The sequence below is a fragment of the Haliaeetus albicilla genome, chromosome 25 (assembly GCF_947461875.1).
Source record: "Haliaeetus albicilla chromosome 25, bHalAlb1.1, whole genome shotgun sequence".
In the NCBI taxonomy this organism is placed as follows: domain Eukaryota; kingdom Metazoa; phylum Chordata; class Aves; order Accipitriformes; family Accipitridae; genus Haliaeetus; species Haliaeetus albicilla.
Window position 1 is genome coordinate 584144 of NC_091507.1, and position 14978 is coordinate 599121.

Below are 14978 nucleotides of genomic sequence, written 5' to 3' on the forward strand. Positions count from 1 at the left end.
AAGCAACAAAAAAGTGTTCAGCAGGGCTGGATTTATTAGTCTGGGCTTAGTGCAATGTTAATGTTATTTTGGGAGGGGAAGGCGGGCTTGTTGTATAAGAACAAGCTTAGTTTGTATGTTCCAGCAAAAACCACGTTCTACACCAAAGGTTAAACACAGTATATTCCTGAATACTGAAGGAATGCACAAGATTGCCATAGGATTGCTTCTCATTTGCAGCATGAAGTTCAATACAACCTACAACAGTTAGCTGGAAGCGTGACAAATGCTCCTAGTCATCCAACACATGTAGATCATGAGTTCCCACTACAGCATCCCCATAGTGGGAACAATCCCACCTAGAAGGTGCAAGAGGAGTATTTGTCTACAGTGCTGGATATAATCCGAGTGAGTCATACTTTCCCCTAAGTACTGACATTCCTAAACATCCTTTATTTGTTGCAGAGTGAAAGCCATCATTTGCACATGGCTATGTAGCATACATATGTTGCGTATCAAGATAAAACACAGCCAAGCCTATTTAGAAGTGAACCGCCAGAGACATGCTGTCATTAGACAAATCCCAAACTGCATGTCACAGAAAACAAGAGTCCAAGACACTGCTACACTGCTATGGCTCAAGATTTTCTGTGACAGCAGGGTATTGATTAGGTGTGATTTATACTGGGGAGATAATAATTGCTGGGTAAATACAAAGAAATACTGGATAAGCAGTGGAGAAAATAAACATGGTCACATTTCAAGAAATTCTGAATGGATGTTTGCATCAATTAAACTGAGGTGTGCTTTTCTTATCTGCATGTTTGATGGAAATGATGCTTTATTCCAAACCGGCTACTGAGACTATGGAACGACAGCAAATATATTGGAGAATAATAAATGCCAAGGCTGTTACTTTACTTTTCCAATGGGCAATTTTGAGTTTTTGTGCAAACTTGATTTTCTTTAAACAATTTCCTGACTGAGATGGTCATTCACAGTAATACCTATGCCTACTTGCTGAGTTGTGCTATGAACATCCATCAGCTCTGCATAATGTGTAAGAGACACAAGCATCCACAAACCAGCTAATTCTTTGCAGAGTAATAAATCAGCATACATGTCTTCAAGTTGAAAATTAAGAAGTGCATATAATTCTTCATAAGTGTATCTGGTGATTTGAAGCACGATGCAGCACATACAACTGAAGATGCAGGAGACAGATTTTTTTTTACTGAAATGAAAATGCAATATTTCATGCTTAGGTTTGAAAGAAGTATAGCTTAATAAAATAAAGCTTATGATTCAAGTCACTCTTTTACTTCAAAACTAATTTATCACACATTTTACACATACTGCAAGTGATGAACAAGGGCCTTGGATAATTACTTTCCTTACAAAGTGTGGGAATCAAAGGATGTGTTTTAGATGTGTGGTCACAGATATAACCATGCTGATGAATTGCAAATAACCAACCTAAGAGTCGATGATGTGCCTTCTTTGATAGCTGTACTGTTTATAAATTGTCTCTTCCATGACAATAGGAGAAAGCACTTAATAATAGGATTTTTCGTGCAAGGATTTAAATTAAAAGAAAATGTGTCTGTGTGCAAGTATAATTGCTAACAAGAAGAGAATGGTGCTGGTCACTTACCAACTATTTTGATATACAGGCGTGACAGGTTTTGCTCACCAAAGCTACTACTAGCCCTGGCAGCCCATTAGAATCCAATAGGATTTGCAGATCCTAAACAAGAGTCTGCAAAAATTTGTGGAGGGTCAGGGAGCAATTCCTCTCTTCACCCACAGTTCAGCCAAGCCCTACACGACATCATTGAAGGACAATTTTGTTTATCATTTTCCAAAACTAATTCACATTTTCCTCCTCAACTTCCAGGTAAGCTGTGGCAACGAATACTGCTGTTTAAAGCAAAAGGCACAAACAGCATCCCACCCAAATACTCATAAAGGCTTGATCTTTCAAGGGGCCATGTAATCAGCCTTCAGTGAGAGCTAACAGAGGTCACTTAAAGCCAGGAAGCCTGACAAGAGATTTCCTTTATCCAGTATCTGAGGTTTAAGTGATCAACGCTCTGTAACAACACACAGACTCTGAAAGGTTCAGTCTTCACTCTCCAACATTTTAGGAAGGCCTCAGCACTTTGTAGGAGTAGACACGTACTTGGCAGCAAATACCAAAACAACTAGTAAGCATTGCCAAAGGCAAGTTGGTAACACAACCTGTATGATCAAGGCTCTGTGTCTGTGTTAACACACTCACTCGTGCACTCCTATGTAGTGGATTATTTTGCAGCTTCCAATTAATTTAACAAGATTCTCATTCTGAAGTAAGCCACGCATAGCTTTAATTCCAATTTGTGCAGGCTTAAGGAGAAGACTAATATATAGTTATTTAACTTCACCAAAGGATTTCTGTTTTTCAACACTCTGGCCAAAAAAGCAACGGTTCATTAGAGAAGGCTTCCTGTTTGAGGAGCTGGCTGCCTACCTCAGCCTTCTTCCCCGATTCCCATGCTACAATCTTCAGCTGCTATTACCAGCCTCTGACTCTCCAGCCTCTCCTAACATAAACATTTTCCATAACTGGATTCCTTGTTTGAAAAACTGGAGTCCAGACCATAGAAGGCTCAGCCCATGAAGAGTGTCCTCACAGAGGGAAATTAAAAAATGCCGGCTCTTATTCGGCTGCATGTTCCCCTCTCCCCTGTCACTACACTAGATGAGCACAGTGAGCTCCACTACAGAGCTGATTTCCTCCCCTTCTGGGACTCAAGGCATATGAGCCTTAGCGATACAGGATTCACCTCCCTGAGTTTAATACTGAAGCAAGAATTCATCTTAAGACTGTAACTCAGAACATGGTAAGAAAACCCATGCACCTAACTGCCTCTATTTCCATTATTTTTCCCATGCTGGATAGTGTTATTAGCTGCCAGAAAGATCTACCTTGGTTAAGGCTGTTACCTGTGGCAAGCACGGTTCATTTAAGCTGAACAGAAAGCAGTTAAATTAAATGGTCTTTTGGTTAGCGACAGCTGAAACAAGAGAACAGAAAGGCTGGGCAGGAATGGTGGCAAAGCTGTATGTTTGATTTGCATGTGTCACTCGCCACTATAGTCAGACAATACCACTGACCCTATTAGCCAATAATAGAATTTAAACCTCTTGTAAGACTGACAGATATTATGTGACTGAGGATTCAATAATGCAGTTCAGTGTCTTCCACGCCCTAACTGCAACTAACAAACAGTTCAAACATGCGTTTCTTCTAGAAAATTAAGCAACATTCTGTCACCTTCAGCACCATTGCTGGAAAACAGTAACTCTTTATTCAGCTGTGGCCCCTGTACCCATTTTTACTTACAGATTTCTAGTTGTAAAGTGGGATTAATATCTAAGTTTTTAATACAATTTAGGGCTTATTAGCTACTACATACTAAGACATACCACCTACAGGTCAACTGCCATTCTTTGCTGCTAAATCTGTTTCAAATGCAGACAGGCCACCTGGTAGCTGCTGTGTGTCCAAGAAACTTCCATTTTACTGCCAAAGCCCCAAACCTCTGTACGCTGTGGAGCACAGACCAGAGAAGCCCGCTGCCGCAGCGAGAGCCTCTGCAGCCCCTGTGCCAGGGCCCGAGCGGTGCCCTGTGCTGCGCAGCATGCCCTGTGGCCCACGGCTGGCTGCCCAGCACCGCAGCAGTCCTGCACGGCCGGCTGCAGCACCGCGCGCCCCCGCTCCCCCCGGAGTTCCCCAAGGTTTCCTGGATGTAGCTGCCTCCACATAGGAGGCTGATCTCTAGTCTTCACTCGTGCCGGGATAATTTTTTAACTGATGTTAACTATGCGGGCTGTTCTTTCCTCTTTTAATGGCTAAATTATTGTAATTTCTGAGTGGTGGAAAGGGATATCTTGCATTTTGTTTTTTGGACACTTCCGCAGAACGAGTCATTTGTTCTCATTTCCCTCTGGTTGCCTGCACTGTCCCTCCTTTCTGCATGTACCCTGGGTTCTGTTCATGAAAACTAATGAATGATTTAAGTAGTAATAAAACTACTCCCATTTCTCAATTTCGACTTCTAACGTGCAATGACCGGTGCCCCGTTTGGTAAACCCGCCTTAGAGCGGCAGGAACACGCAGGGTAGTTTGAAGAGGAGGGCCAGAAGAACGTTTTTGTTCGTCACCCACTCCCGAGTGTTCGGGGGATTTAACACCTCTAGAATCTCGAATTTGTATTTTATCCCGGTGCAAGGAAGACGAGTGTAAAGGACACTCCCGGACAGCCGTGCGGTGCCCCGATCTTCCGCAGCAGTCCCGACGAGACTGCTTCCCAGGCCGGCTTGCGGCGGCACCCACCGTCCGCCTTCTTGCCGGGGGGCACGGCCCGAGCGGGGAAAGGAGTCGTTAAGCCCGCGGCGGCGCGGCACTGCCGCCCGCCTGCCCCGCCACCGTTTGGGGGCAACGGCAGAATTCTGGCGGGCAGACCGCGCTCGTCAAACCAAACGCGCCTACGGCGAATCCCGCGCCTCAGCACCGCGGCCGGGCCGGAGCTGACTGGAAGGAGGGGGGGGGGGAGTTGCCCCGTCGCGCCCTTGAGCGGGGACGAAGGGGCGGCACGAAGCCCCCCCACGGCCGGCGCTGCCGGACCGACAGCCCCACCTGGCGGCAACAGCGCGGCCGGCCCGACCCGCCTCCCCAGAGCCCGCACACCCCCCGCGGGCCGCCTGCCTCCTCCTCGCCGCCTCCGCTCCGCCCCGTCATCCCGGGGCCGGGCCCGCCGCTCCCGCAGCAGGACAGGCTCCCGCCGCTCCCGTCTCTCAGGGCGGCCCCGCCCCGCCTCGCCTCGCGTGGGCCCGGAGCGCGCGCCACGGCGCCTGATTGGAGCGCCGCCGGCCCCGTCTCGCGCCCCTTCCGCCCGCTCCATTGGCCGGCCGGCAGCGCATGCGCGGCGGCGCCGAGGCGCGGGTTGGCGGGCGGCAAGCCCGCGCGGGGCGGCGGCGGCGTTGGGCCCTCACCGGCCGCCCTCGATCCCCCTGCCGACCTCCTCCTCCTCCTCTCCTTCCTCTCCCCCTTTCCCCCTTTTCCCCCTCCGGCGCCTTTAGCCGTTGCTTCCTGCGCCGCGCCTCGCCTGTGGGCGCGCAGGCGCACACCCAAAATGGCGAGCAAGGAAGGTAGGAGACCCGGGGGCGAGGGCGCGTGTGTCCGGGGTGGCGCGGCGGGGCTGAGGCGCTCCGGGATTCCGCTCCAGGGAGCTGCCGAGGGGTGGTAGCGGGCGTGAGGCGGCGGCAGTTGTCCTCCCGCCGGCCGCCCCTGAGGGCGCTTGGGGACCCCCGCTCCTACCCCGGCCCCTGGCGGCCCCGGTTCCGAGCCCCTGGTTCATCCCTCTCCCTTCCCGCAGTGCTGGAGGACACGGTGGAGGAGCGCGTCATCAGCGAGGAGTACAAGATCTGGAAGAAAAACACCCCCTTCTTGTACGACCTGGTGATGACACACGCCCTGGAGTGGCCCAGCCTCACCGTGCAGTGGTTGCCTGATGTGACCAGGTGAGAGAAGGGAAGAGAGGCCTGGGAGGTGCCAGGGAGGCACCGGGCTCCGCTGCTGATTCGTTTAGTTTGCGAAGCGGGAGCTGGGACTGTGCAGTTGCTTGTTCCGCAGCTCTTTCTGTCTCTGTTAACCATGTCTGCCAAGTAACTCGAGGATGAAAAACCGTGCAAGACGAGAATAATTTGGGTTAGACTCCTCTGTCAGCTTGTAACGCTTTATAGTGCTTACAACTTTAAAAACCCTTTGGGTATGCAGAAGCTTTGGGGAAAAAAGTCACAACTTGATACTTTACACAACTCTAGTTTAGGCTAGCAGAAGATGTTGTGAGGTGTGAAGAGATAAATCTTTCCCAATTTATTGATACATAAGAGACCTAACACTTCTATAGTTAGATAGATGAGAGAAATCTAGGTACTAAACTAGATTTTTCTTCAAGACTGTTTTTCCTCATATGCACTACAGATTACTCTCCTGTAGAAGCCATAGTATCTGTCTCTTGATTTTGTTTTAAGTCTGGACTCATTTAAGGGGCTGTTGTTCTAAGACTGGTGCTTCACATCCTGGTTCTGTCCCTGGCTCACTGTTGACTTCATGTATTTTAATTTTCCCATTCTTCCCCCTTCCCCTGAAAATTGTGGCCTCACTGGTTAATTTCTTAAAGAATTATGAAGATGGGAGTAGATTCTCTTCATGTGCCAGCTACTGTAGACGGTAAATTATTGCAGTAACCACTCAGGGCTCCATTCAGGTAGTGGGCAAGGTCTGGGTCCCTCACATTGTCGTAAACTGGATACAGCTAGATTTTAAAATAGCTTGTGTGTGAAGTTCACGCAATAATCAGAGGATGGTCTCTTTCCTCTTTAAAATTCCACCTTACGTATGTGATGTTATACTTGGTGTGTTAGATGATCACTTAATTTTGTATACCAGAATGTTTGGGGAAGATGTTGAGAGATGTGAGCTAACTAGTTGTGGCATGGAGAAAATGAAGTGGGGATGTAAGGGTGTGGAGCCCTGATGAGGAACACTTCTGCTTGCCTCGTATTTTGCAGATTGACTTTATATTCAGTTTAAAACCTGGTATTTCCAATTATCCAGTGTCAAAATATGTAAGCCATTTAAGGCAAGGACTGTCTCTTTGTATGGCACCTGACATGATGGGACACCTGTTCCTGACACAAGTAAGTGCATGTGCATTGTGTGTTTTCCGTTTTGTTTTGTATTTTTCTTTCCCCCTCAAAATGTATGATGATGCTTTGGAAGTGGTGTAGTAATACCTATGGTGGTTTTTGATTGTCCCAGTGATTCCTGTTTGCTTGGATTTAGACAGTGTAATTAGTTTGTTGCTTTCAAGAATGCAGAATTTGCTTGGGTTTGACTGTTAAAATTTTTCCTTTCAGCGATAAATGGTACTCTCCATCCAGCCTTTCACTTATTACTAAATGTCTCAATGTTGCATGTAACTGCCAGAAGAGAAATTTGATTCTAGTTAGCCAGGAATTGTGCAGTGTTTAGAAATGAGCTTCTGAAATGACATAATAACGGCAAAAGTTTCTATGAGAAGTAACTAAAATAGGTTGCTGCTTGTCCGCAGTATTTGTGTTTTATAGAAAGTAATATTGATTGTTTTCTAAATCAATACTGTGCAACTGCTAGGGGAATTAAAGACAGAACTAGGTATTAGCATCACCTTTAACTACTATGCAAATTGTAGTTATGCCTTTCAAGCCAGAGTGGCAATGGCTACTGACTTGTGTTGTCACTCTAGCCTTGCTGGTTGTGTCTTTGGCTTGTTTATATCAGATTCTAGTTCACTTTATGGCACAAGTCTCTTGTGACAAAGGAAAGGATCTCTTACGTGAGTCTCTCTTTTCTAGCTCCCTGGAGAAGTTTGGATCTTGAATGTTATTGATGCTAGCTATCAAACTTCTGGAACAGAGCACTTAATTTTATTCCATGCATTTATTATTCTAAACAGGCCGGAAGGAAAGGATTATGCTCTACACTGGCTGGTTTTGGGAACGCACACGTCTGATGAACAGAACCACCTGGTTGTTGCAAGAGTCCAGATTCCCAATGATGATCAGTTTGATGCTTCTCAATATGACAGTGAGAAAGGAGGTGGGCAGTGCGTGCATTCTTCAGATTATGTTTTAGCAGTAGCATTAATAAGTGTCCTGTCTAAAGGTATTCTAACTTTCTGTTAAATACGAAAGCTGACGTATACTTAGCAGGTCACACTAATTCTAGATCATTAATAGTGACTAAAAAGAGGAAACTTCTTATTTCAGAATAATTTAGGTAACATGATATACAATCTCTACTAGCGTTTCTGCCAGCGTTGTCAGTTGTGGTGAAAACCGATATCCATCTACCTCAAATACAAACTCTTTCAGAGCTTTAGTTTCTACCATAGAGGATTCAAAATATTTATTGTTAACATTGTTGTGCCACATGGTGCTAGTCTGTCATAATCTTTATTGTATTATGATAAGCTGCTTACTACTGCTTCTTGGAGTGGAGGAGATGCATGAAATGCTGTTTAACCTGTTTAAAATAGTTGATGTGATAAACTGACCTTTTTCTGACAAATGTAGAGTTTGGTGGCTTTGGATCTGTGACTGGCAAAATTGAAACAGAGATTAAAATTAACCATGAAGGTGAAGTAAACCGTGCTCGTTACATGCCGCAGAATCCCTGCATCATTGCTACAAAAACACCGTCAGCTGATGTGTTGGTATTTGACTACACTAAACATCCTTCAAAACCAGGTGGGTCAGACTCCTTGAAGTTAAGCAAAATGCCTCTTGTCGAAAGGTAAACTTGTGTTTAACTCCAATTAGGAGGAGAGGTGATGGGCTCTGGAATCCAAGTCAGAAGGCCCATATCTTTGGTGACTTCTAACTGCCTCGTTATGCTCAGTATCATGAGAGAATCTTTATAGAAGCAGCATTCTCAAATGAGGCTGATATATGAAATACCATTATTGTAACGGAAACAAAGTTCTTAGGAATAACGATGCTCCTATGGATTGATGTGCAAGGTGTAGCTAAATGGAAGGAATTTCCTCTCTTTCAGACCCAAGTGGAGAGTGTAATCCTGACCTTAGATTAAGAGGGCACCAGAAAGAAGGCTATGGCTTATCATGGAACTCAAATTTGAGTGGACATCTTCTCAGTGCATCAGATGATCATGTAAAAAGCACATTTTTTTCCCCTATTTAAAAAACAAAACAAAAAAACCCAAACCACCCCCCCAATTTATGCTGTAATAGATAATTAGAGAAAAACTGAGTTAGTGTAGCTGTATATTGTTATGTGGGGAGGTTCTCACCTATTGTAATTATATTTCTAAAGGCTGTTGGTTGGCTTTAGGCTGTAATCAACAACCAGTTCTTTGTAACATTCTTGGTGAAGTAAGAACAGAATGTTCTTATAGTTGTCTGCTGGAAGATATTGTTGTATAACAACCCTTTAAACTGGCTTGGGTCTGGGACCATAAATTAGTAAGGCCCTCAAAGATCAGTTGGACTAATAGCTAGCAAATTTCTGTGTGGGCTTTAAAAGTGAAATGCTTTTACTACTGAAATAGGGATGCTTTTTGTAAATTGCTTTTGTGACCTTAAAAATAATCCTTGAACCTTGAGTTTGAAGAAGACTAATGGATGACTTAACTCAGCTGACTTCTAACTTACGGTATATTAAGTGTTCTTTTTCAAAAACAAAGAACTGTTTCAGGAGCAGGAGTGTCATCTCTCTGTTTATATGTAGAATGTGATTTGTTTGTTTGTTTATTAAGATAACACTGTGAAGTCTGCATAACAATAGAATATGACTCTTATTTACAGACTGTGTGTTTATGGGATGTGAGTGCTGGACCAAAAGAAGGCAAAGTTGTTGATGCGAAAGCAATCTTTACTGGGCATTCTGCAGTAGTAGAAGATGTGGCATGGCATCTGCTTCATGAATCTCTGTTTGGATCCGTGGCTGATGATCAGAAGCTTATGATGTAAGCTGGGGTTAAGCAGTTTCTGGATAGTGCCTGCTGTGTGCTGTCAGTGGACCAGTCCAGAGCACTTAGATTAAAAAAAATGTGAATTATGGAATGGTATGGTGTAGCTCTTTAGTGCAATCAACTATAGTGATGCTGCAGAATTGCTGAAATCTGCATGTCATTTAATGTGTTCACATCGTTTGAAAATAAGGTGTAATTAATACGTTTATCAGCTTCCTGGTCCGAACTGCTCATGTACAACAGACACAAAATCCTGAAAGGTTTTTCAATAAAAACCGTAGCTTCAGACTTAGGTTTAGTAATAATGTAGTCTCTTAAACTAATGTGTAGTGTAGGGAAAAAGAACCTCCTGTGAAAATTTATGTTCACTCTTGCTCTCTCCTCCCTGCCCTTCACTCTCCCCCAAACCCTTCATTGCAACAGTTGGGACACAAGATCTAATACTACGTCCAAGCCAAGTCATTCTGTAGATGCTCATACAGCCGAGGTCAACTGTCTGTCCTTCAACCCTTACAGTGAGTTCATTCTAGCAACTGGTTCTGCTGACAAGGTATTTACTTGTGCATACTTCAAATTTATAAGTATTTTAGATGACAGTTCATTAGCCATTGTAGTAAAAATGATTTCTTGTTACTTCTCCCAGACGGTGGCTCTATGGGACCTTCGAAATTTAAAATTGAAACTCCATTCTTTTGAGTCTCATAAAGATGAAATTTTTCAGGTGGGTAAACTTTTCTCACAACCTGTAACAAAATCTATAAGAGTACTGACTAGGACAAGAACATGTAAATTTTCCTATGGTGACTGACCACAATAAATAAAAGTCTGTTAAACGTTAATAGTGAATTTTGGTTCAACAAGTACAGACAGTACCACATAATTACTTTCTACCTTTCCCCACTTGACTCCGAAGCATGTAGTCCACAACTTATTGCTAAAAAGATATTGGGAGCTTGCAGCTACCCTCAGTACAGGTAGAAGGTTTCTCTAAAATCTCCTGCTGTGGAGAGGACTGAGGTTCAAATCTAATATTGTGAACTCTGCCTACTTAATAAGTGCAAGTAACAGTGAATTTTAGACAAGTAAATTTCATTATATGGTAAATCTGTAACAGTGAAATAATGTTGGCTGTTCAATCTGAGAAATCTTAAGATGAAAGCACTCTATTTGAGCAATAGGACATCCTTTTTGCTGGAAGAAACTTGTATTGAGTCTAGTTGTTGAAAATTAGTGCTCAGGTGGTGGTTATACAGGATATGCATTAGAAATCAGTCACTGTGCTCCAGTCAAGTTGTTTTCTTTCAATAGGTTCACTGGTCTCCTCATAACGAAACAATTCTTGCTTCGAGTGGTACTGATCGTCGGCTTAATGTATGGGATCTGAGGTGAAGAGCATTTCCTTTCTTTTAGTATATATGAACAGACAGTTAAAAAAAAGGCTGCAGACCTACTTTGTTTGGTAGACATGATTGTGCTGTTCTCTAGCCTTCCTTGCTAGCTGAACTCGGACCTAGTCTTTCAAGTATACAGTAGAAGCGGCACAGTATGTGTGTAACATTCTCGTGTTACTTCTCTTTGAGGATTTCTTGCTGACGGAATTGTTTTCTGTTGTCTTTAGTAATAAGTGATTTCTGCCTCCATGCACTTAACAAGTTAGATTCTATTTCAGTAATGATAATGCCAAACAGTTGATGTTTTGTACCTGAGGCTTACATTATTTGACAGTGAGAAAAAACCAATAGCAAAAGCAAATATTGGAAAGAAAGGCTAGGAACTGTTAAGTTAAGCTGATACAGGATGCAATTTTCATTAATAATAAAAAGTATAAACTACTTTCTTCCAGTAAAATTGGAGAAGAGCAGTCTGCAGAGGATGCAGAAGATGGGCCTCCTGAACTGCTGGTAAGCTTTTGTTCAGGTTTCAATCTGCTGACAAGCTGTATGGCAGTATGATGCCCTATGACTGTGCTACTAATACTGCAGCAGTTTTTAAATCTTTCCACCTCCCCAGTTTTTAGTCCATAGCTCTAACTTGAAGTAGGCTTCCTCTGTTCAATTCTGAATGCCGTGATTTTTTCAAAGCTCATCTGGACATGATTTACGCATCTTTATTGAACATACTTACAGTTTAGCCATGTGCTTGTTCGTGCGTTTTTATAACTGAATGCGTGTAAAGCCAAGGCATCAGATTGTTTCTCTTGCATTAAACCAATTAGGTCTTATATAGCTAACCTTACTGATGTACAAAAGCTTATGTTTTCTTTTGCTTCCTAAGGAAACAATCAAAAATGCTTATAGTTTGGTTTCCCCATTTCCTGTGTAACTGTATAAGTGCTCATATAATTAGATGAGGTAATGGATATAAAATATGGCCATATTTCACAGCCCAACCTTCCGTGAAGTAGTGCCATTTTGAGGATGTCAGTCAGTTGTTGCTATAATAATATGAACTGTCATCTTAAATGTTGTCGCAGCAATTGCAGCAGTGTCTGTAAGCAATGAACGGAATGCGCTGGTTCACCCACACCTTCTTCACGTCTGTATTGTGAATCTCTAGTAGCAAGTTTTTCTTCTTTGTGTAGTCATCAGCATGATGAATTTAACTTCTGAATTTTGGGTTTTAGCAGACTTCTCTCTAGAGATGAGATGGCTTACTGAAGCTTGTGGGGTTTTTTAACAGTTTATTCATGGAGGACACACTGCCAAAATTTCAGACTTCAGCTGGAATCCTAATGAGCCTTGGGTAATCTGTTCTGTATCGGAGGACAACATAATGCAGATATGGCAAATGGTGAGTGTCACAACAGCTCCTGAGTTGCTCTGAAGCTGCTGCATAAATGAAACTTGAAATAAATGGCTTGTTCTTCTTAGGGCAGCTTGTGCCTTCAGTGACTGAAAGTAGTCTAACCCCTGTACTTCTTACACTGTTAGATTAGAGAGTAAGAGTTTCAAAAGAAAACAGGCTAAAACAACCTGAATACACCTGCTAGCTAATTCTTGACTCCAAGTCTTAGGTACTAGTTAATATTCAGAATAAATGTGGCAGTTGCAAACTTACATCCAATACTAGCCAAGATTTACTCTTCCCTCCTATCCCCTGCATGTTCACTGTGAAGCAAGATGTCTTTTAACTCTCCAGTTAGTTCATATTATTTTACATTACAAGAATTTGATCAGTTATCTTATAAATAAGATAAGTTAAAAAAAGTAACACACTTAAATGTGTGTCACGGGTCAGGTTTTTGGTTCTTTATACCTGTTCTTTAACTTGGTTTGTGTGTTCAGACTGAAGTTGAGGTAAGTCCAAATAAAATGTTCATGGTAAGGCTAATGGTTAAATGGCTAGTGGTTATGCTGCTGAAATAAAACAATGCAAGAAGACAACTGCTGAAGTCTAGCCACTGTGTGCACACTCTGAAATTTGGCTGCCCTTTAAGAAAAGGCAGGGAGAAGGTCCCTTTTAAGGAGGGGATGATGTTTGTGTCTTCCTGGTACTATCATGGTTTTTCTATATAAATTGTAGAAGATTGTTTAAAAACAATTGTGCCTACCTCTTGTAATGTGTTATTTTGTGTCTTTAGGCAGAAAACATTTACAATGACGAAGAACCAGATATAGCGGCAGCTGAACTGGAGGGTCAAGGAACATAACTTTTCTTCCTTAAGGAAATACCGGGTGTGACATAGTAATATAATTTGACTACTGTATACATTAAAAAAAAAAAAAGCCCCTAAAAAACCAAAACCAAGCACTGGGCGGAAGCATTACATCAAAATGAGAATATTCTTAATTGGGCACAAAAAGCTTCTATAGTCAAGTTGTCATGGGATACCCTTGGTTATTTGGGCACTTTGAGCTATTGTATACTGTACAGCAATTAGCTTTTAGGGAAAATAAAAATGAACTAATACCAATGTCTATATTTTTAAACAAACTAAATGGGTTCCTGTAAATAAAACAGTCAAATCTTCATTCTTCCCACACAGAAAGTGTGCAAAAAAAAATAATTATTAATATGTAAAAAGAGATTTTCACTTTTACACAACACTTTTGGATTGGCTTTGCATAAATAAAATTTATTAAATAAAATGTTTGGTGTGTTTAATGTCCACTGACATGAGGTCAATGCCTTCTTGCTTGAATATAATTTAATTTCTGCATGGTAATAAAGATGTGTAGTTCTTAGTTTATAACTTAGCTCACCATTAAAGGTTTGGGAAGATGAGAGTTGTCTTGATGCGAAAAACTTGGAATAGATAACTTACTTAGATCCTTCACAAACAGAAGGGGTATAGAAAGGGGTTTGGGGAATACATAGAGGTGACCAGTCAAACTTCTGTAAAGTTCAAGTATAAATCTTGAGCAGACTCAAGTGACTGTTGAGTTGGGTTTTGGTTTTATGTGGTTTTGTGTTTGGGTTTTTTTGGAGCAGTAGAGGAAACACTGTCCTTTAACCTTTTCTTGTCTTAGGTGCTAAGATGGCAGTATGGTCTTGGTGAATTGGTGTTGCCTGTGTTTAGTTAGAGCCCTCCTGTAGCTTTTTTTGATGAAAATGGTGCGAGGCAATCAGGCAGGTGTCTAAAATACATTATTATCTGAACAAATACAAGACAAACACACAGTTTGCTTCTAAACCTCAGGCTGACTGAAAAGCTGGAGAATTTGGACCATGTAGAAATAAAATATCTCCGTTCATCATGGTTCTACAGACAAGTTATGGATCACGTTGGGAGCTGTCAGTCAGACAAATCTAAGCTGTTGTCTAACTTGAGTTTAAATTAAAGATTTTAGTTACTTAAGGCAGGCCTTAATTAAATGAGTTGTTGGCTGTCCTGATCATTCTGCTCAAGCTGAAAAAAACAGAAGATTAGGTGACTGATACTGAAAATGTGGGTTTTGATGGTGAAAGTGTTACTTCCTGTGATGCGTAGCTTGTTAATATTCAAGTAAAGACAGCAAATTAGTGGGCTGCTGGGCTCAAGCTGTGTATCTTAAGGTACCTGGGTTGGGTCTGGCTGGGATGGAGTTCATCATCAGCATTTTGTTCCTCAGGAGGGTGCTCACCTGTATGTCACCGAGAGGACCAACTTCCTTCCAGCATGCCCCCTCTGGTCATCATCTACAGCAGATTATCCCTGTGCTGGTGCTGTGAGGTAATGGCAATGAAGCCATGGAGCACAGGTATTGCGAACTTTCCTGTTTACTGTTTGGCTAGCAGTCATTCAGCTGGAAGAGTCAACATCTGTTGACAAAGACTTGGTGCGTGCAAGCAGGCCAGCAGTTTTCTCTTGTCTCACAGGAAGGGCTCCATGTTGATTCTGAGGGGAACTCTAGATGTTCTGGATGCTAATTTAATTTGCAAGTGGCAGCAAATTATAAGCATTAAACATACTGAACTTGGGGACAGTTTTTGGTCAGGT

At 42.6% G+C, this 14978-nt stretch overlaps 1 protein-coding gene across 1 annotated transcript; it reads left to right on the top strand.

Annotated features, from left to right (window-relative positions):
* Positions 1 to 4950: 4950 nt before the first annotated feature.
* On the top strand, positions 4951 to 13647 carry RBBP7 (RB binding protein 7, chromatin remodeling factor). The gene is made up of 12 exons (XM_069770310.1): positions 4951 to 5172; positions 5400 to 5544; positions 7524 to 7666; positions 8143 to 8316; positions 8624 to 8739; positions 9393 to 9553; positions 9983 to 10109; positions 10203 to 10280; positions 10868 to 10944; positions 11403 to 11460; positions 12239 to 12349; positions 13140 to 13647. The coding sequence occupies exons 1-12, from the start codon at positions 5157 to 5159 to the stop codon at positions 13206 to 13208; spliced, it is 1275 nt and encodes a 424-aa protein (XP_069626411.1). The 5' UTR covers positions 4951 to 5156; the 3' UTR covers positions 13209 to 13647.
* Positions 13648 to 14978: the final 1331 nt, after the last annotated feature.